Genomic DNA, 26,174 nt, shown 5'->3' with positions numbered 1-26,174 from the left:
AAGATATGACAGAGTGGCAAAGGAACATAATCAACGACTTGTTGAGTGAAAATAGAAGCCTCAAAACTGAAGTTCGTCTAGCGAGAAAAGACCTTGAAGAAATTGGAAAAGAGGTTGATGGGGAGAAATTTAAGGAATTAATGGAAGAATTGGTTGAATTAAAGAAGAAGAATAAGAAGAACAAAATTATTTTAGCTTTTGTCTTTATCTTAGTTTGTATTATTTATGGCAAATTAGGTTAGTTTAATGGTATTTGCTATGTGTTTATGGCAAATATGGAATTGATGGAAGAATGTTCAATGGTTTAAACTATGTTAGTCTAATGGTGTAAGCATGTGTGTACTAGTTATGTATGGAATAAAGTTTCTTTATGTTGAAATTAAGACTTGTTGCAAAATGAAACACGCAATTGATAGCATTGTTGGATGAAAGACAATTGATAATCCGAAATTGGTTGACATACTTCTAACTTTTACTGAACTTGGCAAAATGAAGCAACCTTGTTTTGGCATACTTCCAGAGGTAGCTATTCATTACATCATTGTTACCATCAAAATGAAATAACAAACCAAAATGAAACAACATTGTTTTCACAAGTACATCTCTAATTATTATTGAAAGTTTTAGGTAAATAAGCTACTAAACCACACTAACTCAGACTTATGTGGAAGAGTTATAAACCACCTTAGCAAGACTAGTGGGAGTTGTGGTAGTGTTGGAGGTTGCTTGGGAGCTTTGAGAAGGACCTGCTTGTGAGCTTTTAGGAGGACCTGACAATTGTACCTCTTCCTGAGCACCTCTCCTCTGCCTTTTTCTCTTCAACAGTAGCCCTCCTATTGTAGGGATAGGGGTTTTACACCCTTTATTGTTGTGACCAGACTTGCCACAAGTACTGCAAGTCTTCTTGGTTCCCTTCCTCTTCACACCTTGTTTTGGTTGAGACTCTCCTGCCTCTTTTCTTCTTTTTTTGTAACTTGGTCTTCCAGGCTGTTTCTTATAAGGAAGGGGTGTGGTTGAATGTGCTCAGTCCTTTCCCATTTCTTAGGGCTTGGTAATGGTTTGTGGTGAGGAGCATAAGTTTTCTTGTACATTTCTTTAGTGTATGCTTCATGCACATAAGACACTATCAAATGTCTCTTTTTAGTTATACATGCATAAGCGTGTAACATGGGATCCCAGTTAGGTTCCACTTATTGCAATTGCACTCTTTCTTCTCCAAGTTCACTGTAAACCTATCTCTAGTTGGATTGACTTTGACCTCAAACTCTAACTCTAACAAATTAGACTGAATAACCTCACATCTTCTACTCTCTTTAGCTATTATCTTCAATTGCTTTTCAATAGCAGGCATAAGATTGCCCTTCACTTTATCACCCCCCTCCCATTTGGAGTAAGTTCTCTTCATGCAATACCTCCTAATCCACTCCATGATTGATAAGACATGTTTGTCCCTACACTTCCTCAAAGCATTATTAAAACTTTCATAACAATTATTCAACATCATTGCAGATTTACATTTGTTGCTAAAATCTTGCCTACACCAGTGTTTTGTAGGTAGTTCACTTAGGTAAGCATGTGCACCAGCTGATATAAACTTAAGTTCTTCCATATGTTGTTCAAATTCAGCCTAATCATAAACAACATACATTAGAATGTCAAATAAGAACCCACTGGTTTGTAGATAGGTATGCAGTAAAATTTGTTTAACAACTTACCTTGGTATATGCCCTAGCTATCTTCCAAAACACCTGTTTAAATGCCTCCCCTGTATAAGTCAGCTTGAAATTGGACCATATATGCCTACAGCAAAACCTGATCTCCGCATTTGGAACTACAGTTATAAAAGCTTCCACCAAACCCTTCCAAAACAGAAAACACAATATGAGCATATGTTCTACTTGCTACTAACACACATATACAAGTAAAATAAGGAATTACCTTTTGTCTGTCTAACATAAAGGTTATCTTATCATCAACAGGTTCAATATCCTTCATCAACAGCTCCAAGAACCAGGTCCATGAGTCTTTATTTTCCACTTCAACTATGGCCCAAGCAACAAGATATATATTGTAGTTGGCATCTTTACCCACTGTTGTAAATAGTTGACCTGGATAAGGCCCCTTCAAATTACATCCATTAACCCCTAAGATGGGCCTACAACCAGTAATAAATCCCTTCTTGCAAGCATCCAAGCACATATACATTCTTTTGAAGACAATAGGGGGATTCTCAGTGTTACCTAGTTGCACTATTACTGAACTAGCCACATTGTACTTAATAACAGTCTCTGCATAATCCCACACCCTCTTATATTGCTCATCTGCTTCCCCATAAATCATTTTCAAGGCCTTCTCTTAAGCATAATAAGCCTTATAGTATCCAACTTCAATCCCCAATTCAGCCAACACCTTTTTTTGAAAAGTATCTAATTTGGTATCACTTTCAAGTCACCAGTAATCTAGGTATCTCTCGGCCAAATAAAGGGATGTGCACTTGTCATTATGGTCATTCCAGCCACAGTTATGAGGCAAACTAATACTTCTAATCTGGAATGTCTCTTCTTCCTTAAGTTTCTTTGCATGAACTTTATAGGTACATTTATTAGTTGCACCACATGTGCATGCCCCCAACTTTGCCCTATCTTTAACCCAAGGACATTTACATCTATGTTTGCAATACACACTCACTCTTTTACTACCATTATGTAAAAGATAGTAATCATAGCCATTCTCAACAGCATGGTACCTCAATGCCTTTCTATACACATTCATAGTAGGAAATTTCAAACCCAGACTAAGCTCTATGGATCTGCTAAAGTCAGTAGTTGGGTTAAAAACTGGGTAAGTGATTACCTCATCATCAGACTCATGCTCACTATGAAGCTCATCATCCTCTGATGGTAGATCTGCATTATTGTCTAAGGTTTCCTCTCCTACCTCTTCAGCAGCATCAACAAAACCCTCTAGCCCTTTTTAAGCCTTGATCAACAATCTCTGATATATCTTCATCCACATTCTCAGTATATATGTCATCATCTTCCTCATCATCAAAATCCCCTTCACTTTAGACCACATCTGGATCTGATACACAATTAGAATCTTCTTCCCCAACACCTGGCTTCTCTCCACCACCAGACTCCTCTTCTTCTCCTTCAATATTCTTTAACTCAGTCTCAGGATTAACAGAATCTTCTTCACAATTCTCAGAGTTTAGAAAATCATGTAATGGGGTTAGATTTTTTGTTCAAAATGAAAGGCAATTTTGGTCTCCAAGTGGTTTTATGACCCCTATTTATTAGGTTGTCCTTTGGCTGTGGGTTAGGAATTCCACTCTTTAAAGATGCTCTTGTTGTTGTGGGTCTCACATCCCCTTTATCCCCATGGACCACATAAACATTAACAAAACCATTTATATCTATGGTTTCCATCAGCAATGCAATATCTTTATCACTTTCAATTTTCTTTCTTCCAGCAAACAAGCTCAACCCTTTTCTATTAAACCATAATTCCCCAATTTGGTCATACTTCAAATCATTCTTAACAATGTCAACCAAATTAAAGTAACACACTTCATCCACCATATCAGTTTTCATCAACAAAGCACCATCAACACACTCAGTCTTATACTTATTAGTTTTAAAATAACCCCCATGATAAACCCTTAATTTAGCATGAAAATCACTAGAAGATTGTAGATTGAAATTGCTCCCCATCCTAAATGCAATTAACAATACAAAAATCGAATAAAAAATGTATTATAAAAAGCCTGACCAAATTCAATTAAAAAAATCAACTTGCAATAAATTATTACGTTTGAACAAATTACACTACACTAAAAGACAATATAAAGAGATAAAAAAAATAAAAAAAATAGGAACAAACATGTGATTGATGACACAGCAATTAGAGGATCTTTGTTGTAGAGAGTAAACAATAAAAGAGATGATGGTGGAATCTTCTTTGTTTATGTTAAGGTTTAAGTTAGAAGATTAAAAAAATGAGGAGGGGAAAGAGGTATATGTTAACAAATAGCAGGCAGGGTTTGGTAAATAGAAGGCAATTAAGTTAATCTCACACGTGCAAAAGAAGGAAAAAAGAAGGTCAACCATCGGAAACTTGACTTTTTTGGCCGGAAGTTTCTTTTTGGTAGTTTTTTACAAAAAAAATAAAAGCAGGTAGTTCAAAGCCAAAAAATAAATAAAAGGTAGTTCCTCACAAATAACCATAAATAAAAGGTAGTATTTGACAAAAAAAACCCTAATATTAAATAAATTAATATAATAATAATTATTATAAGAATTAGAATAGTAATGTTGAAGTAAACCAATTTGAACTCAACTGAACTAAACTGAACTGAACCGAACCGAACTGAACTTAATAGGGGTGCACTGAACTTATAAGAACGGAAATTAAGACCAAAAGAACTGGGTCTAAGTCGTTACGATAAATGGACTAGAAATAACTATGGTGTTTTTTTTTTCAAGTGTGAGCTGTGAGATAGTTGACGTTTTTTAGAAATTGTCTACCCTTCATCAACGACCACCATACGTCTGCTCAAACGACCACCAAAAACTAGGCCAACCGACCCTCCATCGCCATCCCCGGCGACCCTCCTCACACCCCTGAGCGTGACCCTCCGTCGGTCAAAGAGACCATCCCCTTCCCCTCCCTTTGCCGTCGGTCAGTTTATGGCATGTAGTGGGAAAGATGGGAGCAGATCCAAGTTTTTTTTTTTTGGATTTCTTTGCTTTTTAATTATTGCGTTCTCTATTTGTGCAAAAAGTGAGAGGGGTAGAGTCGAAATAAGGCGAAAAATATGGTGGATATAGTAAATTATGTGTTGAATTTAGCATTTCCCATCAATTTACTCCACCACAAAATTAATGTAATTTCTTAATCGATGGAAGTCCTTTTGGTTTACGGAGTATCTGTGAGTAGGCTGTGCATAAACCGGCTTGGACCGGAAAATTGGACCAGATCAGACCGGAATATAAAAATTTTGGTCAGGTTTCCAGTCCAAACTTTTTAAGGATTCCAGTTTCTGGTTCAAAGCCAGTTTTTTCAGGTCAGGACCGGATTAGACCGAAAAGATCGAATTTATGTTATAATTTTTTTTCTTAGGTTAGTTTACATAATTTCTTTTAAAAATGCTATTCAAACATTCAGCTCACATTGATTACGTCCCCGCCCTTTGTACACACCGCCCGTCGCTCCTACCGACTGAATGGTCCGGTGAAGTGTTCGGATCGCGGCGACGTGGGCGGTTTGCCACCGACGACGTCGCGAGAAGTTCACTGAACCTTATCATTTAGAGGAAGGATAAGTCGTACCCGCGGAAGGATAATTGGCGAACCCTGGCGAGCAGAGCGACCCGTGAACATGTTTAACTTCGTGGGTGTCGGGGGGTTGCTTGGTGCCTCGTGTGCCGGCCCGTCCCTATCCCAAGTCGGGGAGCGCTCACATGTGGGCCGTTTCCAGGCAAAACAACGAACCCCAGCGCATTTAATTTATCATTAATTATACGATAATGATAAATATGTATTCGTTTTTATAAGTATAAATTAATAAGTCCTATATAAAGTTAGCTTAAGTAGGCGAGTATGGAAAATTCCTGTTCAACCGGGCCGGTTTCGGTCTAGGACCGGAATTTTTCGATCTGAATCCAATCTGGAATTTTTGTTACTCCCGTCCAACATTTTTTCCACTCCGATTCCGATCCAACCTGGTTGCAGGCCGATTCCGGAACCTATTTGCGAGAACTAAAAAGGAAGATAGAGTAGTCGAAATTAGTAAGGCAGCTAACACCAAACCTGAGTGGAAAGTGGAAAGTGGAAAGTTTGGCAAAAGATTATCCTTGAAGTGAAGAGTGAAGACAAGAGTAAGACAGCATCCCTCTCCGTCTCCAAGGCGAAACTCATTCCATAAGTCCAGTTTCATATGCACAAATACTCAAATGTGAGATGTCCTTAGTATTAATGTTACTGCAATGTCCCTCTTTGTCTTCACCATTATTGCTACCACCAAGCCGCCATTACAACAAATCTTCCAGGAATCCCCACCGCCACCGCCACCGCAACAACAAGCCCTTGTTCTTACCTCATGCTTCCAATTCCAATTCCAATGCCTTCTCTTGGGATAAACTTTCCACCTCCTTCACTCGTACTTCCCAACTATTTCGTTCCGAGTTTAATCGCCTTAGCTTTGAGTTTATCAATTGGAATAAATGGGATAACTGGAAGGTATTCATCATCATTTCTCATTCTTGTTTTGCTTGCTTTTCAATTACTCTTGTGATACATACAATCAACCCTAAATTATTCATGTGACTGATTCATTCTCCAGGACATAAATACCTGGGAACCTAAACGACTTGCCGCCTTGCTCCTCTATATATTTGCTATTTTACTTTCTTTTCATAAACTTTATGCCGCTTTTCAAGCTCCTCGAATTGCCCAAGACAGAAAACAGCTAACCGATGCGTATATGGAAGCCTTGATTCCTCTTCCCACACCGGACAATCTGACCAAGTAAGTCAATTACGACTACTTATACCTTGCTTTTACCCTTCTACGTTCGCTTTATACACGTATATCAATGCCTGTTTTCTTTTGTTCATATCTTTAGTTACAATATTACTAAAATTATACTAATATTTGATATTCATAACACAATTTAAACAATATCTCTCTCACAGGACTTATCTTTTATTTTATTCTATATATTACGAGTTCTATTGAAGATTCTCCTCACTTATGAATAGTGTCCAAAAAGCAAATGTAAACAATTCTATGAAGCGGAGGAAGTATTACTCATACTTGAATTCCTCGTGTTTGGTAGCTATTACTCCTTACTCTTTACTCTGTATGAAATTTGAATTGTATCCTTGTAACTGCAGGGTAAAGAAGGGCTTGTGGAGAAAGACCATGCCTAAAGGACTGAAAATGAAGAAATTTATCCAAGGACCAAATGGCACTATGATTCATGACACTTCTTACGTTGGTGAAGATGCATGGAATGATGACACAGAACGCCCACTGGAAAACATCAAAGGAATTATCAGTGGCAATGCAAGTTTGAGTGAACAAGACAAGAAGGCTGTGGAAAGGGAGATTGGGGTTTCAGGTTAGTCAAATTAAATTAAATTAAATTGTTAACAAGAGGTTTCAATATTCAAAACACAAACCCTTGCTTCTTCTTGACATATGGTTAGGAAGTGTAGGATCTCCTTTATGCTCTGGCCTTCAGGGTTTCATCACTTTTATATTTAGTTAGAAAGCCATAGGATATGGTGTTATTATGATTGTGATTATGCATGAGACTTGTATATCTTGGCTTAACTTCTCTAACTGAATACCGTATCATTCTCCCATCATGGCCAGTTGAAATCAGATTGTGGACAATTTCATCGCAGTACTAATGCTAGATGCGTTGCTATATTTTGTTGCTTGAGGTGGACTTATATGTTAACCATGTGCTTGTTTATTTCACCTCTGTCACTATGAGTCGCATACTCTTGTTATCTTGTTGGTCAAAGTACTATTAACTTTTCTAGGAAAATAAGCGAATATTATTGGTCTGTAAACTCTTGTGCAAAATACAGAAGTCAGGTATAGTAGTATGTGCTATGAACATTTTTATTTTGTCTCAATATGTCATAGTGTGTGAAGCTCTCGCTTTATAGATCAAAGCTTTTGGTCTACAACCTCTCAAAAGAGAGAGAAGTTTCAATACTTAGCATTTTCTTTGAGAAAAAAATATCTTCATAGCTAGATCTTTTGACTTTTACATCTTTCATGGTTGACAGCTCAAGAGCAGGAGCTTCAAGGATCATGGCGTGAAAGGCTCCATGCATGGGCACAAATTCTGGAAAAGGAGAAGTTGCGTGAGCAGATGAGCTCCTTGAACGCTAAATATGCGGTCGAATTTGACATGAAAGAAGTTGAGAACAGTCTCCGGAAAGATGTGGAGGAAAAGGCAAGAGATGCACAAGGAGCAAGGGCTTTGTGGATCTCGAAACGTTGGTGGCGCTACAGGCCTAAACTGCCATACACCTACTTTCTCCAAAAACTTGATACCTCAGAGGTAAAAATGAACTAGCAATCTCTTGTCTTGTTATGCAACAACCGAGTTATCAATGCTTTGAAGGTTAGAGTGATCGTATTTTGAGGCGGTATCAGCCGCATCATGACACAACAACCAAGACCAGTCTGCGCCAACCAATCCTGAAATCAAGGCTCACACCTAGATTCAATACCATGGCAACAATGCTAAAATTGAAAATATCTTAGTGTCCCATAAAACGTGGTTTAACATTTTACGTTGCTTTTGTGCCTACCTACTTGCGCCACCATTAATGGCCTCTGATAACATCACTTTCCAATTATATAAGTGGTGCAATTTGGTCATCATAGAGCGATTGAGGGGAGGCTTGGAGCTCTAGGAGATGATTCCGAATTTCTTATTAACATTGTGGCAAATACAATTAACAAAAGAATAGATATAATGTTTGAGAGGATCAATTGACTTTGTGACATAGTAACTATTGAATGAGAAATCAGATTTGAGTTTGGATTAGTCTCTTAGCAGGAATCTGAGAGTAAATAACTATATATGTGGTGAAATGTTGCTAAGCTTGCTACCCCGTTCATAACTAAGTAAGTGGGTACCAGTTTTGTTGGGGATAGAGGATTGGAGACTTTATAAGTTATCTAGATCCGAGAGTTTGTCTGATAGATTCTTGTAGTCGTCTCATCCTGTTTCTATTTAAGCTTCTATAGGAAACACAAGTTCCGTTCTCCTTTCCAACTCGGAGTTATCTTTGGAAAGTGAAGGTTCAAAAGAAGGTCAAACCCTTTTTGGGGCCATTTGTCTTTAAGAGGCTTTGTACTGAAAACGGTCAACCGCTTTTGGAGCATTTATAAGTTAGTTGGGTTGTACAAATTCGTTGATGGAATTGTGTAAGAATAATTGAATAAGAAATAAGATAGATTTCCTCATTTTCCTGTTACAGAGTATGGACATCATTAGAAATTTTGATTTGTGCTTCCAGAGTTCTAGTAGTTGAAGTGTTGAACTATTTGCCAGCATCCACTATCCAGCACACGTCCTGCTCTCAGTGGTTTTATTGGGATGTCAAGATGTATGCAACATGAAGTAAACAGCCCAAAGTCTGATCAGGCTGTTAGTTGATACGCATTTAGTGCGGTAATTTGTAATATTAGGATTTGAAGTGAGGAAGTTATTTGCTAATAACTACTGTATTAATTTTTTTCATAAGAGTAGTTATTTCCTATGTTACTTCAACACTTCACTTTACTACCTGTAGACATTCCGATACACTTTTAGACACTTTGTGTAAGACCAAGAGCATGAAGCTTTTCAGATTAACAAATTCTTTTACAAGACAATCTGATGAGAGTGACTTATATGAGGACCCGCCATTTATACCACCTGAAACCCATCACAAAAACCCAAAAAAGAATGTTGTCATCAAAGGTAGGGTCAAGCTGGAGACACAAGCTTGTAGATTGATCACTTAGGTTATTTCTTTGTATTAACAAGCTCTGCATAGGTTATTTTATTAAGCTTGTAGTCCCTATATTAGCATTAATTTATCATTTTCTCTATATTAACAAGCCACATATCTCAAATGTGTTCGGACCTGCACTTCTCTATGTTAACGCCCCATGTTAGGAGTATTAAAATTGAGATTTCCGAGTCGATGGCTCTTCAATTCCATAATCGAATTCAGGTCATTTAATCCGTGGCCCTCCAATGTCTGCCGACCACCACAACCTGCTGACCGCGACCCCCCCACGCTGACCGGCCACCATACCCGACCAACATTCCACCGCGAACTCCAGAAAACCCCAAACCTTCAAAAATTAACAAACAAAAAAAGTAATAATGAATCGAAAACTTATTTTGCAATCGAATTATGATCCTTTATTGAACAATGATGATGTATTTCGAGGTGTATTGGTTAGGATTTGAGAGTGATTACGTATTTTTGTAAGCCAAGGGTATGCAAATGCAATTTTTTTGGGAAAAATGTACTGTGTTCAGAGTTTAGCGCACTGCGAAAATAAATTACGTTTATTTTAGCAAAAAAATTTGTAGTGCTAATTATCTGCTTGTGTGCTTGTTTTGCTGACAGGTTGCAGCTATTGTCTTTACTGAAGATCTGAAGAGGTTGTATGTGACTATGAAGGAAGGTTTTCCTCTGGAATATGTTGTAAGTACCATGTGTTTCATGGCTTATCTTTTCTGGTCCCCTCGAAGTTCTTCTGCATCTATCTATCTTTTATTACTACGATCAAATGATTGTTGTAGGTTGATATTCCGCTTGATCCATACTTGTTCGAGACAATTTCTAATTCTGGCGTTGAAGTGGATCTTCTTCAAAAACGACAAATCCATTATTTTATGAAAGTTTTGATTGCCTTACTACCGGGAATTCTTATTCTGTGGTTTATGAGGGAGTCCTTGATGCTTCTGCATATTACGTCCAGCCGTTTTCTGTATAAGAAGTATAACCAACTCTTTGACATGGCATATTCAGAGAACTTCATTTTGGTATTTCTCTTAGATCCTTGTAAAAAGTGTACATTTTCTCTTTGTAGCTCAACAGTTTCTTTTCTGATTCCATCTCTTCCTTTCCAGCCTGTTGGGGAAGACGTTGAAACAAAGTCAATGTACAAAGAAGTAATACTAGGAGGCGATGTTTGGGATCTTCTGGATGAAATAATGATTTACATGAGTAACCCCATGCAGTTTTATGAAAAAAGGGTGCAATTTGTGAGGGTAATATTCTTTACTCGCATGAAACTTTATCATTTTATTGATGTTGCTGTTCAGCATACTTTCCCTTTTTGTTTTTGTGTTTCTTTTGGAAAAAGTGGAGATTTTATTCTCTCTGAGGATGGGCAAGAAAAGGACTAGTACAAGTTGAGGAAGACCGTAACTGAAACTGAGCCAAGAAAGACAAATTATACATTTTACAAACTATTACATACGACTGTGAATGTCAGAAGGATGTTTTTGACATTTGAAAGTTTTTCAAATCAAGTTCTCTCCAACTTCATATACATGCTAGGTTACATAGACTATTTAGAGAATTTGACGTGGGTGCATGTCCAAGTGTCGGACTCAGCTGTGTTTATGAAAATTTACATGCTCTTGGCTTAAATGAAGTTTCCCTAGTGTAAAATCATGCCCGAGTGTCCAGTGTCAAGGTAATATGAGGAGTTCGGACTTCGGAGTAAGAAAATAGACAAGAACAAGTATTCCAGCCCAAAGAATGCGCACTTGAATGGACTTTTAGTCCTCAGGAGCCACCTCACAATTCCTTAGAATAATTAAACCAGCTCTTTGCAATTGCTACTTAATCTAGCCGGTTCTCTATGCCTAACTTACTCTCCATTAAGCCAAAAACAAGTGGCTATGCGTTTCTGTAGCATTATAGCAGAGTACACACTTGCATGGTTTTGAATATTGATTGCGGCACTAAAATGCGAACAACTTATCACGGTCTTTAAGCTTACTGCGACCGCATACTGAGCAAATATTCAGAGTCAATTGGCCGAGATTAGGCTGCAGAGGTTGATTGTGAGATCAAGTCTCAAACCGAAGTTATACTATGCATAGTAGTTAGCAAGGGATATGGCAAGAAGTCTTCCGGTTGCTTACATTCTGTCATCTTTTAGAGTTCTTATTTTTTTTAACTCCATAGAGAATATATGTAGAGAATATGTACTTGTGGTCGTATCTATTTTCTCAGGTTAGGATCACTTTTTAACTTAAACCTTGTCTCGCTCATCTATCAAAATAAAAGCTCTATGTATGTATTAAGTATCCTTTATGCTTCGGAATGATCTTATCGAGGTTTCCTCTTGTGTCTGTGGCAGGGTGTTCTTCTATCAGGACCCCCAGGCACTGGTAAAACACTGTTTGCCAGAACACTAGCAAAGGAAAGTGGTTTGCCATTTGTGTTTGCGTCTGGTGCTGAGTTTACTGATAGTGAGAGAAGTGGCGCTGCAAAGATCAATGAATTGTTCTCGGCTGCGCGAAGAAATGTAATCTATATTGCTCTATTTATTTTTCATGTGTGTAAATTTAAGAATATTAATTTTCAGTTTCCCTTAATGCTGGTTTTCTACTTGTAATCTGCTCTTATACTAGAACAACAACAACAGCAACAACAACAAAAGAGCCTTAATCCCAAAAGGATTTGGGGTTGACGAACATGAATGGTCATCTTAAACCATCAATGGGAAGTGTAGTTATGAAAAGCAAAAAAAAAGGGGAGGAAAACACTATAGAAAATACTGACATTGACTCTGCTCTTACGAGTAATGGATGATAGGCTGAATTTTCTGATACTTTTGCTAGTTTATCAAATCAGTTAATTTTGTTGGTGGTTCTTTTGAAAGAACTGGAATTCATCATCCGTTTAATTTCTCAAGTGAAACCATGGTCAGCAGGTGATATGTTGAGGAGGTTAATACTCTTTCTGTCCCAGTCAATTGTTTATTTTAATTATTTTTTTGGCGAGGGGAAATTTTTTAACAAAGGTAAACAAATAATTAGGACAGAGGGAATTTTTTTCTCTTTTATCTCTCTCTTTTTTTTTTTTTTTTTTTTTTTTTTTTTTTTTTTTTGGTGCCGAAAGGGTTTCAACTAAGTGTATGGCATGATAACATGGAATGTGATTTATTGAAGTTACCATGATTGCAGCCCATGCTTTATGTTTCCTTTCATAGACTGTTTAGCAATTGAAAGTATACTATGACATAAGAGACCTTGTGGTCTCTTAAATCCTTTGAATTATCCTTCATTTTACTAATCTTATGTGTAATTTAAGTTGCTAACGCTAAAATAAGAGAAATACAAGCAAGATGATTGGAAAGAGCTTGCAAAAAGTCAATTGTTTATTTTATTATTTTTTGGCAAGGGGAAATTTGGTAACAAAGGTAAACAAATGACCAGGACGGGGGGAGGTTTTGTCTCTTTTTTTGGTCGAAATTTCAACTAGGTGTATGGCATGATAACACTCGATGTGATTTATTGTAGTTACCTTGATGGCAGCCCATGCTTTATGTTCCTTTCATAGACTGTTATGCAATTGAAACTTTGAAACCATACTATGGCACAAGGTAACTGATATTTACGAGACCTTGTCATCTCTTCAATCCTTTGATTTCTCCTTCATTTTCTTTTAATCTTATGTGTAATTTAAGTTGCTGACGCTAAAATAAGAGAAATATGGGAGAGCTTGCAAAAAATTATTTGAACTTCTGTCTCAGTTTTTTTTTTTTTTTTGTGGATGTTAGATAGATCTTCTCTATTTGGAACTCCAAATGTCCTCATTTGTTCTCACAATGTAAAGATACTTGCAATAACGGTATAATATTTGTTCTTTATAATTGTGCAGGCTCCGTCCTTTGTTTTTATAGACGAAATCGACGCGATTGCAGGAAGGCATGCTAAAAATGATCCACGAAGAAGAGCAACATATGAGGCATTGATTTCTCAGTTGGATGGGGAGTAAGTCTCTTGGTTTTGCTTATTTCATCAGCAGTCTGAATATTTTCTAGGAATATGTATTTGTGTGCCTCAGTTTGTCAGATGCAGAGGGCTTTACTTATATGTGTGTATGCCATGATTCCGTTAAGGCAGCTCTGAGAAAACGTACCAGTCTGTAGATATGAGACTGTACAGTTGTTACTGAAAAATTAAGGTTCTTTCACATCTATAGCCAGTTATGAACTCAAAAAAATTTGATCACCTCCACAAGATTTTTATGCGAGTTCAAAACTAAGCAACTAATAAGGACTTTTTTAAGTTGTAAAATCCTTTGATTTAGAGCATATTTAAATCATGCTGGTAAACATCCAATAAGAATCAACATTCAAGTCAACATCATTGCAGTAAACATGGTACAAAATGCCTTATCCGTCAAGGTTGTGAAATATTGGTATTGGGATGTTACTTGTGTTAGTTGTGTATTGTAATTGGTAACAGGCCACCATTGTGGCTGTAATTTCAACAACCTATTCTCAAATGCCCTAGATTTCACTCCTTAAGATTTTAAAATTTGTGTTGATTTTCCATTTGTAGGCTTGTTTCTTTCACTACGTACACCATTTACAATAAAATATGTTTCCTAAAAATAAGGGTTTTTTCTCAGAAACTACCTTTTATTTAGGGTCATTTGTGAAAAACTACCTTTTATTTTATTTTTGGCTTTCAACTACCTTTCATTTCTTCATTTTGCAAAAGACTACCAAAAATCCACTTCCGGCGAAAAAAAAGTCAACTTTCCGGCGTTGACTTACCATTTCATGTTGAATCTAACTCTTTACTTCATAACCCTAATAGTCGATGATAAAGATTGATTAAACCCAACATTAATCACCTCAATTTGTCTATCTCTTACCCGAATCAAAGTCCTAATCACCGAAACAAAATCATCATTGACATTAATCTTAACGTGGTAAATAATTCTTCAACAATAATGATCTATTATGGCCTTGTTGGCAAAATTAACTCCTAGTGTTAACTATTCGAAAATAATCATGGATTCACTCTTAGGATCACTTGTGTGCTACTATCTCATTAGTTTTCTTATACCCACCATCTTACCATGAAGAGAGAAAAAAGGTACTTTAATACGACTTAGATGGACAGTAGGTTGATGAATCATTAGTAGTCTATAAGGTTGTTGAAATGTAAGGGTGAAGGTGAAAATGGTAGTAAAGGTGACGACGGAGATGGAGATGGAGATTGAGATGGTTGATGCATTGGTATTGCTTTGAACAAACTTTTGATAAGGTGTTGGGCATGGAGAGGAGATTTTTCGGATTTTTTTGGGTGAACAAAGGGAGAAATATGGGTTATATGTGTGAAAAAGGGAGAAAAGAGCAAGTCAACGCCGGAAAGTTGACTTTTTTTCGCCGGAAGTGGATTTTTGGTAGTCTTTCGCAAAATGAAGAAATGAAAGGTAGTTGAATGCCAAAAATAAAATGAAAGGTAATTGTTCATAAATGACCCTAAATAAAAGGCAGTTTCTGACAAAAAACCCTAAAAATAATGGTAATATATTTGAAGTGGCACAGAATCGGTATAGTGATGGCAATACTTTGAATTATTGGTTATTGCGGCGATTTTTTTTAGGGCGCTCTATAACAGGACAGCGTACTGGCAGGGTGGATTTCCGTTACGTAGCGAGAATTTTCACACCATGACGTGAAGTGGATGAGTGTATAACCAAACAGAACACACTCCTTACACTTCTCATCATGGTTCACCTACAACATCCTGGCACCCCCTCCTAAACAGAAAAGGACGTAATACAAAAAAAACCACTTCCGTAAACTCTGTTTAGCATTGTTGCTCTATGAGGCTGATGTTGCGTGTCTTGCTTGTGCTTAGGTTATCACATGCCTTTGTAATATTAGATTTATTAATTGAGGACACTTAGCGGCTGATGCTCTATGTTTTTTTTTTTTTTTTTTTTTTTTTTGAAGTCACTCGTTCAATTTATTTGTCCAATTTCTTTTCAGCGTTTCATGCATGGTATTAAATCTCGTTTATTGTCACGGTCTGATCTAAGTCTTTGTGCCACGAATGCTAAATACGGTTGCAGTAACCTTCATAACTTGGTGGCGATGCATAGTTGCGGACTTGCGGCCTAGATTTAATACCTTGGTCTCATGGCATTGTTGTGTTGTGGCCCTTAATTATTACCATGGTCTCATATTCTCGGGAGTGGGTCATCACTCATCAGTGCCTAAGTAGTCAACTAAATTTTAGCGGTTGGATTGTTGTTGTTATGGCATGTTGTCAACATTTTTGAGATGGTTGTATCCTTCTCCATTTATTGTAATTTTGTTGCACAGCCTTTCACAAGTGAACTTATTACTGTCCTGCACCTTGAAAGGATGTGTCTTGATTATCTATGAATTTCAGTTTTTTTTTTCTTTTTTCTTTTTTATGTAGGAAAGTAAAGACTGGTGTTGATCGATTCTCACTTAGACAAGCAGTGATTTTTATCTGTGCAACTAATAGACCAGATGAATTAGATGTAGAATTTGTTCAAGCTGGACGTATAGATCGCCGTTTGCACATCGGATTGCCTGATGCAAAGCAGCGGGTGCAGATATTTGGGGTGCACAGCGCAGGGAAGCAGCTTGCTGAGGATGTTGACTTTGGGAAGGTGACTAGCATTCTCAGCTTCCCATTTTAAGTTTCAAATTGCACTAACGAAGATGTAGGCCATGTAGCACTTGATACTGGACGGTGTGCACTTTCATGGTTATGATAGATTGACGTCCTGGTTTTTATTCCAAAAATAATCAAATAAAGAACAAATCTTATGGTGTTTGGTGACCATTTTCTTAACCTTCATCATTTAAAAAATATAAACACATACCCCCTGCGGCCCTGCAGCAGATTTTTTTTTGGTAAAAATCATTAGGAGTTTAGGAGTCTTTCATATTAATGATTTACAAAGGATACTAGGTCCTAGGATTTACAAAAGGGACGTGGAATATTCACACCCTAGTAGAATCCTATAACTGTGTCCTGATCTAGACCACATTTGATAAAAAAACATACGAGGGGCAACAATACATGAATCCTATAAACTAACTGACTCTAGTCTTAGGTGTCATTTGGTTAACCCTTGCAAAATGTAGGAATTAGAAAAGCCCATAAATTACAAAATTGAGGGTTGTTTGGTTGACACCATTTTTGAAAAATGGAGGAATCTAGAAATCCCATGATTTCACAATTCCTCCGTGATGAAAATATAGCCGTAAATATTTGATGGCACAGGATAACCAATTGATTCTCGAAATTTGGCATTGCTTCTCATGTTGCTAGATCTCTAATTGCATTTCGTTACAGCTTGTCTTCCGCACTGTTGGTTATTCTGGGGCAGATATCCGCAATCTTGTTAATGAAGCAGGAATCATGTCTGTAAGTTAATGATCATCTGCTTATTTTGTGCACGGACTGTTCTTATCAACTTATGTACATGGTGCTTGCCACTTGCTAGTCCACGTCCCCAACTACTACAACCTTACATAAATTGGGAAATAAACGCACACATATCGTCATTATCATTTTCCATTGCCTTAGTGCTTTAGAGAGGCTGCCACTGCGGGTTAAGAGGGTTGAAGGTACGTAACGTAACCTTCCCATGCAATAAACAGACAAATTGGGACGGGGTGTGGGGGAGGCGTCTAATACTTCCTTAAGAAAAGGTCAAAGTGTTTTAAGAGCCACACTTAACTCTATTATATCCCAAACCCAAAAGGATTGCATATTTTTAGTTCCATCAGAAATAAACGACTTATATTAAAATAAAATCAGACTGATGTAAGCAATAGTTCTGACACACATGAAAAAAAGGGAGAAATGAAGAAGACAACATTAGTTAAGTGGTCCTTAAGCCCATTCGATCCCCACTCTGCTTCCCAATTCTAGCATTATATAACCTCACAAGTATTAAGTTTTATGACAACATGACTAGTGTTGCATTGCTAGGTGTCAAAATTGGATCGAGAAGGAGCTTGAGGTAACAGATCAATGTTTTATTCAATAGAATGAAAGTTGGTGACTAACAGAGCTCCATTCCAGAACGAACAGTTGGGGGATGTGGTTTGAGGATTGGCCAACCAAACCCTGAACCATGCATTAGTGAACATGATAACCTTCACATAATATTTCCACACAAATCCGGTGACTATGTCGGGACATCCATCAACGCATAAAGGTGAAATAACAAAGAGAAAATATGGTTCATTTACTAGTAGAAGTAATGAAATCAAAAGCTGCAAGAATATCTGCCTGCATAATTTTGTTGTTTCAATATATTTTTGTTTGGTTTTAAATTAATCTTTTCTTGTCTTTCACATGTGGACGTTTGATGTGGATGTATGCCAACCCCTCACCTCTGCTCTCTCCCTACTCATCTCCCTCTCCCTCTCCCTCTCCCTCTGATGGTTAGCCTTCTTACTGATAAAATGGCAACCAGGTAAGGAAAGGGCATCCTAAAATTTCTCATCAGGACATTATTGACGTCTTAGACAAGCAATTGCTCGAGGGTATGGGTGTACTGCTAACGGAGGAGGAGCAACAAAAATGTGAACAAAGTGTATGTTTTTCACTTCTACCCATGTTGATTAGTCCACAAAAATTTCTCTGATTTTGGCTGATTCTTAGAATGATAATTGTGTAGGTCTCACTTGTAAAGAAGAGATTGCTAGCTGTTCATGAAGCTGGTCATATTGTGTTAGCTCATTTGTTTCCAAAATTTGATTGGCATGCATTTTCTCAACTTCTGCCTGGAGGCAAGGTGGGAGTTGTAGTCGTGAAATTGGTACTATCTATTTATGACTGCATAGCTTCCTTTCTGATATTTTATCGATGTTATCTGACAGGAAACAGCTATTTCTGTCTTCTACCCAAGGGAAGACATGGTTGACCAAGGGTATACAACTTTTGGTTATTTGATGATGCAAATGGTTGTAGCACATGGGGGTCGTTGTGCAGAACGTATTGTTTTTGGCGACGATGTTACTGATGGAGGAAAAGACGACCTGGAAAAGATCACCAAGGTTAGTTTCCTTTATTAACTTTATAAAATTGTATGATATTTCATCATTTCATGATATAAACTTAATGTAATAGTCCTAGGACATTTTATCCTGAAGGCATATGAGTCTCTGATGCTTGAAGTTATCTGTTTGATGATTAGAAGCCTCTTAGAAATTGATATGTAACTTTTAATGGAATGTTTTGAATATTTCGTGCATCGCCTCATTGCTCTTCTCTATGGATCACCAAGTCATTTTCTATTGATTGTCCAAGGTGATTTAGCCAAAAAAAGGCGTTATGCAAACCCCCTCCCTATCTCCCACCAACTAGCAGCGAATGATTTCTTGCCCCACACACACACAATACACCATCTCCCCCCCCCCAGCACCACCACAACTGCCATCTAACAACGAATTTCCATAATTGATTAATAATTTGCAATTAACCACAAACCCTAAATAAATCAAAAATCCTGAAAAAAAGAACATAAAAAACTCTAACTTATCTTAATACAATTAACGAATTAGATGTTTGCCTTAAATTCATATTATCATCCATAATTGAAGATATTTGATTAATGTAATTATTTTTTCACATACGAATTTTACTTTTTCACATACACTTTTTCATCTTCCATATAATACCTTTTTACCTAAACCTAACCAAATTAACTCATATCAACGTTTTACCCTAAAGTCTATCTAATTGCTCTAAAAACTTGAATACTAGATCCTAGTTCTCCATTGGTTGCTTCCTGTTCTCCTCTGCAAACAGAACTGCCAATTCACGACCCTGAAAAACTTGACCATCCATCTGGTATTTTGCATCCAAAGCACCATCTGGGCCCACAAATTGCACGAAAAATCCACGAGGTGCACTGCAAAGGAGCAAGCATACTTTCATGATACTGATAATTACGAAAAAGAGAACACTGGACAGAAGAGCTAGGTGTACTCCAATCTTTTGCATTAGACGTGTTAATATGAAAGGCCATGCCGAGAACATAAGCACAACTGCACAAGGGTAGGTTTACCGGTGAGTAGGTTAGCCGGTGGTGAAGGGAACGGTGGGTAAAATCAATTGAGTGAGGGAGATGAAAAAAATGACAAGGGTAAAATCATTAAAAGTGTGTGAAAGAGTAAAATGTGTATGTGAAAAAGCGCAACCCTTGATTAATTTGAGAGGTTGTATATTGTAAGTCGCCATCAGTTGTACATATTACTGATTTTAGGCTGTCAGTCAGTTAGGAGCTGTCAATTAGCTACTGAATTAGTATCCAAATTATGTAGAGTTACCTAAGTTAGCTTTTTTTTTTTTTTTTTTTTTATACAAATATGTCTTACCTTTCAATGAAATAGATATCAAATCATTATGTTTTTACTCCATTTAACAATTGCAAACCAACCTCATGGGATGTAATCATTTTGATTAGCTGGCAGCTACTATCTGGATGTGGAATACTTAATTAATTTGCAGCATTTTACATACACAAGTCATCAGAACAATTACTTTTTAGGTCATTTTTAAGGAGGATTGCTGTCCTCTTGTACTTTTCCTTCAGAAAAGGGAAAAATATGAAAGATTTTCCTTTACAAAGAGAAGTTTGAATGACTATTACTCCATGCTCGTTTAATGATGTCTGTCACGGATCTAGTTTCATCTTGCATACGGCTTTCTACCCTTATGTTGGCCTTGATTAAAAGTGATCTCTGTGAAGGACAACTTGTTAATAAGAGAGGAAGAGTTTACATTCAGCAATGGCTCTCAATATATTTGACAAAATTTGTTCACTGTTATTTGCAGATTGCCAGAGAGATGGTCATCAGCCCAAGAAATGCCAAGTTAGGACTTATAGAATTGACTAGAAAGATAGGGATACAGGATCGGCCCGATAATCCTGATGGAGAATTGATAAATTACAGGGTACATTTTCAACTTGTGACCGAGTTTTATGCTCTAATTTTATGTATACATTCTTATTTAGGACACTACTAACCAAGTAACTCTGTTTATCTTTCATAGTGGGACGACCCACATGTTATTCCTGCTGAAATGACGCTGGAAGTATCCGAACTATTCACCCGAGAATTAACAAGGGTATTTCTGTCATTCTCAATATATTCTTGATGATGGATATTTTTATTTACTGATTAAATGAGAATTTGCATGACAAAAATATCAAATTTTAACTTGAAGCTGGTTTGAACAAAAACAAACAACAATCAACAAAAGAAACATACAATTTCACCTACATCAGTACATGCATTCATCAATGTACTCAGTTCGGTGTATACTTTCTAAGATGTTTGCCTGAGGTTCATGCTACTTTCCAGCTAATATAGTCTCCGGATCGTTTGATTGAAATTGGTTAACAGTTCATTGAAGAAACAGAAGAATTGGCTACAAAAGCATTGGAGGAAAATAAGCATATTCTTGACGTGGTTTCCACTGAGCTGCTGGAAAAATCCAGGATCACAGGACTGGTAATGACCCTTGCCACTTTTTAATCAGCAGTCCCTGCCACCCTTCCCCTTCCCTTTGAAATTTAGAAGTGCTCTCTGCCATGTCATTGAGACATCTCATAATTACCAGTTCAGCTTCATTCTTTTCAAATTATTCCCTGTCATGCAGGATGTTAAGGACAAAATTCAGACTCTCTCGCCAATAATGTTTGAAGATTTCATACAGCCATTCCAAATAGATCTAGATAAGGTACCCCCTTCATTTTGTTTTAAGCAGAACTTGTTTATTTTGTGCTACTTTAATGTTCATGAGTTGATATTAATGCCAAGATGTCGCAAATTGGTGTAGGACTAGTCTATTTCTCTGTGCAATGTCCTAATAGTTGGAAGTGACTCTATTTTAGTACTCCTTCCCTATGTTACTTTGACACGTCACATTCTCGGCGTGTCGCGTATCGACACCACACGACACGTAATACGACACCTGACATGTATCAGGTACGCCGACGTCCGACTCCGACACATGTCACTTGAGTTTAGAAATCACAGATGTACAAAGTAAGGGAAGAGAGGGAGCATAAAAGACACATGTTACTCTGACACTCCAAGTTTTACCCGTTTTTAGGAGTGGAAGACTAGAAGGCGTGGGATTGTGGGAGGTAACTATGAATGAGTGAATAGGTTTATGGGAAGTGGAGGATTAGTATTTAATCTTGTATCATGATTTTAATAGAGGACACGTGCTAACAGTAGTGTTCCAATTACCGTGGGATTAAACAGATGAGTCATACCATGAAGTTATGGCAAAGAATGACTGAACAAAGAAGTATCAAGAAAAAAAGGATTTACATATGGTGTTCATTTTTTTAGAGAAGGCGTATTGATCTTATCTTATAAAAGACATGTATGAGGTTGCCACTATGAGTATGAGGACTAATGTGGGGAAGACAAAAGAGTTCCCTCACAATTGGAGTGCACGAAGGTTCTGCTCTTAGCCCTTTGGTTTTTGCTATTGTTATCGAATTGACGGGGCCAATTCGAGATGAGGTTCCATGGTGCATGATGTTCCCAGACAATATTAGTTGATTGATGAAACAAAGGATGAGGTTAAGGAAATTGGAGCTTTGGAGATAACGTTAGAATCTCGGGGCTTTACACTAAGCAGAAAAAAAGTGGAATATTTGAAGTGTAGATTTAGTGGAAATGCGGGTAGGAAGGCAGTTTTGATGGGGAGATAGTCTATAGTTCCGACTCTTTTAGGTATTTAGAATCCATATTTCAAAGCAGGATGGTTGTGTACCTTATAGGTTAAAGGGTAATTTTGCCGTACGACTGTCAGACCTGCACTCTTATATGGTACTCTCTTATATGGTAATGAGTGTTGGGCGAACATTGACATGTACAAAAGATGAGGGTAGCTGTGATCTGGAGCATGTGTATGTTCCGCTGGACGTGTGGTCGCACAAAAAATGATGGGTTGAGGAAGAGGTGGTCCGGGAGAAAGTAGGTGTTGCTTGTAGGTGTTGCTTCAATTGAAGATGAGGGAAAACAATTTAAGGTGGTTTGACCGACCATGTGTGGCAGAGAGCACCTCCGAGGAGAATATACTGATGGGGAATGGATAATGTTGTTAGGGGAAGTGAAAGGAAATGAAAGACTGAAACAAACATGGATAAGGGCGACTGAAAGCAATATGAACGTCTTGGAAATTAGTGAGAGTGAAAGGGTACTCTTTTTGTTTTACAAACCTATTTTGCCGCTTTAATTTTGATTTTCACATTTTTTTTTCTAACTTTGCTTGAGTTTATTACAAACACACTTGTTTCGTTTATCATTTATGTATTTTCTTTTCTTTCTTTTATTCTTGTTTATTTACCTTTGATCGTATTGGCGGATTCAAACATAAACGAATGTTGTTGTTGGACAAATGGGGTTAAACTAAGATATTTGGTTTAAAATTTCGGCTAAGATGTATCGTAGCGCTCGAGGTGTATGGTATTAGAGGTGGCCGATATGAGATATCCGAAGATGTATCGGGTAAATTACTAAATTACGAAAAGGAAATATCGGCCATCGGCCGAGACATTTATATGTGTATCGACCAACTCGGCTTGATACGACCCACGATGAACAAGTTATAACTTGGAGTGGCCAAATTTTGTAATGCAAAGCTCTTAAAAATTGTATAGAATGGTCAAATTAATTAGTCTAAGTAGAATTAATCCTAACTTTTAACTCGGAGACTCGGAGTACGACGACCGTCACCGCTATGTGGAGGACGATTCCGTCGCACTGTTACCGCAATCGCGATCTAAACCATGATTTGGTCGCATTTCTTGTAATTTTGGAATGGTCATGAGGTTAAGATGGTAATTACTTTTACCAAAAAAGGAAGCAAATGAATGTGTAACATCATTATGAAGTTATTAATGTAGGAAATGTGGAACATTTTGTGAAGGGGAGGGAGCAGATGAAACTATATTATAGATGTTGCAAATAAGTTCCAGAACTTTAAGATAACCTTTTTTCAGTAATTTTGTAATGTTTCTACTATGGCAAAAGCCCATAACACAGGCGTCAAATTGAGTACATCTGAATCCCTTACCATGTCATATGCTGAAGCCTTTGAAATATTAATGATGTTTTTAAAGTGTCTGTATTGATTGAAAAACAAAGGTTATTGTCTCGCTGCTGTAAGTTGATTAGTGGTGTTTTTCAAGTATGTACATGTATGTCACATTCTATGTTACTCGTTTAGACGTATCTGACACCTGTCACGTTTCCAGGATTCGGCTATATTTTATGGGAAAAAAAATCATGTTTTTAGTCTAAATGCAAGTGTTTGAGTGTCTTACTTGTCCAAGTGTCCGACACGTATATGCGAGGTAATATTGAAGAGTCCGAGCAACATATGTAACAAGGGTTACTCAACCATATTGGCATATCCCTAGAAACAAAGTAGACTTCTTCAGAGGCGGCGCAGCCCATGATACCCTGGTCGCCTGGCCCATTAGCTTATTCCAAACCTACTTACATGTCCGCTTGTCCATGGGCCATAAAACACTGTTAGGCCCGCCCCTTGATCACCTCTTTAAGAAACCATTGTGTATGTTAAGGCTTGTAATTGGGAGAACCAAGGAGCATGGGAAATTATAAGGATGTTTCTCCTTAAAACTATTCTTTAGCTATGGAACAAAGGTAGAATAATGCAAAATGGCCGATTAAATAGGCTGCGGTTAATCGGTTATACTATGGAGCAATAGCCAAAAGCCCAAAACATGCAATACTCTTCAACGATTATCCTTTGAGGCACCATAGTAAGGTTATGTGTGTTGGTCTTTAACTTGCAAATCCAGATTTATAAAGGGTGTTGATTTTCGCAGTACACATTTTACTCAATACAGTACACTTTTGACCATTTTACCCCTCTCATTTCCTCATTCTTTCCCTGCCTTGATCAATAACCTATCTCGACTCAGCCCCTTTTGCAGTAAACTTCCCACAAAATCATTAGCCAACTAATTGAGAAATTTGCGAGATTAAGACAAACTCAAGTGAAGATATCAACCAAAGATTGTATAAAAACAACAGAAAATGAAAGAGGAAGAACACAAATTATACAAATCAGATAACGTTGTCATGATAATTAACCCAACAACAAAAATGTACCGAATTCTTGATCTGATTAGCTAATTGAAATTTTTAAGGGAGACGGAACCACTGGGGTTAAGAAAATGTATTCAAAAATGGACAAATTAGTCGTTTTATGATAGGTTGTTGTTGGGCAATTGGATATGCAGCATATTCAATTTATTGCATATTGGTTTTTGATTTCACAATGATTTGTTGATGTAATTTTAACGCATACTGCTAATTAAGGGGTATTCGCCAGAGGGGTAGGGGAAGGGCAGCCAGCCAGTGGAAATTGGACGGTGATCCAGTGGTGGGAGTGTACGGTGGTGGTGGTTGGATATTGAACATGTAGTACATTTTTTCACAGCAATTTTTTTCCAAGGGTAAATAATGGAAAGAAGTAGACAAAATGTACTATAATGAGTAAAAAACGTACTGCGAAAATAAATTGCGTTTATAAAATATATATTAATGTTCTTGTTATTGCTCTCGAATTTTTTCAGGAAGATCCATTGCCTCACAATGACAAGCTACGATATCAACCACTAGACATATATCCTGCTCCACTTCACAGATGTTAGGATATGGCAAGTCGAGTCATGCTGTCAGTAATTTGGTCTGCCTTTGCATGTCTCTGGTTTCTGGACTTTAAAAGGTTCACCACATCAATATACTGGATTTCAGCGGCATGGCTTTACTCATTATGATGTTCAAACATCGATACAATGACGACAGTGGTAACCATCACTTTGCATAGAGTTCGGCAGACCATATGACCTGGTTTCTACTAGTCGACACCGGAGGTTATTTTCAGACCCTTGAATCTACTCTGTATATGAATGATGCTTCACTCTATCAGCTCAGCGAGGGAATGTAAATTGCAAACACGAGTACTACAACCATAACTGGGCTGTGAAGTTGTCTATGAAGTTGATTATCATGCACTTCAAGATCGAAGTAATGAGGGAACTTTCAGGAAGAGTAGGAACCTAATCACATTAATTAGTAAGGTTCCAGCCAAGAATTAATGTCACAATGTTGTACCAAATCATAATTACCATCCGTTTAATTTTTTATGATGATTTGGCTGTAATTGCTGCAACAGCAGCTTCATGGAAGATGATTCTAATCAATTTTGTGCGGCGTAGGACTAAACATTACAAATTTATCATTGGTTAGACAAAAGCCGTTCTGTTAAATTCATGCAAACATACGAGATTGTTTTTAAACATTGTAATGTAAAAGGTTTACTCTTCCCTCTTTCATATACTTTTTGCCATTATTTTCCCCTAACCCTTTTCATTAAAAAAAAAAAATTATTTATCTTTTCCTCTCAAAATTAATCAAATTCGAACCAAAATACGAATCAAATTATGAATCTTGGTTCTTATATTAATCAATTTATAGGTATAACTTCATGAATTGAGACTTCAATTAAATCATATTAAAGAGATGTAATTAATAAAGGGTTAAAAG

General features: G+C 37.2%; 2 protein-coding genes across 3 annotated transcripts; one reads left to right on the top strand and one right to left on the bottom strand.

Annotated features, from left to right (window-relative positions):
- Positions 1-1,144: 1,144 nt before the first annotated feature.
- Positions 1,145-2,340, bottom strand: LOC141620013 (uncharacterized). The gene is made up of 3 exons (XM_074436995.1): positions 1,939-2,340; positions 1,716-1,859; positions 1,145-1,627 (listed from the first exon to the last, which is right to left on the bottom strand). The coding sequence occupies exons 1-3, from the start codon at positions 2,338-2,340 to the stop codon at positions 1,145-1,147; spliced, it is 1,029 nt and encodes a 342-aa protein (XP_074293096.1).
- A 3,277-nt stretch (positions 2,341-5,617) lies between these two features.
- Positions 5,618-25,963, top strand: LOC141623943 (ATP-dependent zinc metalloprotease FTSH 12, chloroplastic-like). Of its 2 annotated transcripts, XM_074440106.1 has the most exons (20): positions 5,779-6,239; positions 6,343-6,527; positions 6,896-7,122; positions 7,805-8,082; positions 10,157-10,234; positions 10,333-10,575; positions 10,663-10,803; positions 11,907-12,074; positions 13,433-13,545; positions 16,000-16,216; positions 16,909-16,980; positions 17,537-17,581; positions 18,041-18,160; positions 18,245-18,361; positions 18,447-18,623; positions 20,407-20,526; positions 20,626-20,700; positions 20,979-21,086; positions 21,235-21,315; positions 25,202-25,963. In XM_074440106.1, exons 1-20 carry the CDS (start codon positions 5,961-5,963, stop codon positions 25,277-25,279), a joined length of 2,922 nt encoding a protein of 973 aa, XP_074296207.1. In that variant the 5' UTR covers positions 5,779-5,960; the 3' UTR covers positions 25,280-25,963. The 2 variants fall into 2 exon arrangements, with proteins under 2 accessions (XP_074296208.1, XP_074296207.1); XM_074440107.1 differs by lacking the exon at positions 17,537-17,581 and having other exon boundaries at positions 5,618-6,239.
- The last annotated feature ends 211 nt before the right edge of the window (positions 25,964-26,174 follow it).

The sequence above is a fragment of the Silene latifolia genome, chromosome X (assembly GCF_048544455.1).
Source record: "Silene latifolia isolate original U9 population chromosome X, ASM4854445v1, whole genome shotgun sequence".
NCBI lineage: Eukaryota > Viridiplantae > Streptophyta > Magnoliopsida > Caryophyllales > Caryophyllaceae > Silene > Silene latifolia.
This window is presented reverse-complemented; position numbering and strand designations above follow the sequence as displayed.

Coding starts and splice junctions, on each gene's coding strand:
- LOC141620013 (XM_074436995.1), bottom strand. CDS start 2,340: ATGATTTATGGGGAAGCAGATGAGCAATATAAGAGGGTGTGGGATTAT. Junction 1,860..1,938: donor TTATGTTAGACAGACAAAAG/GTAATTCCTTAT, acceptor CTGTTTTGGAAG/GGTTTGGTGGAAGCTTTTAT. Junction 1,628..1,715: donor TAGCTAGGGCATATACCAAG/GTAAGTTGTTAA, acceptor GTTTATGATTAG/GCTGAATTTGAACAACATAT.
- LOC141623943 (XM_074440106.1), top strand. CDS start 5,961: ATGTCCTTAGTATTAATGTTACTGCAATGTCCCTCTTTGTCTTCACCA. Junction 10,576..10,662: donor ATTCAGAGAACTTCATTTTG/GTATTTCTCTTA, acceptor CTTCCTTTCCAG/CCTGTTGGGGAAGACGTTGA. Junction 18,624..20,406: donor ACCTGGAAAAGATCACCAAG/GTTAGTTTCCTT, acceptor TGTTATTTGCAG/ATTGCCAGAGAGATGGTCAT.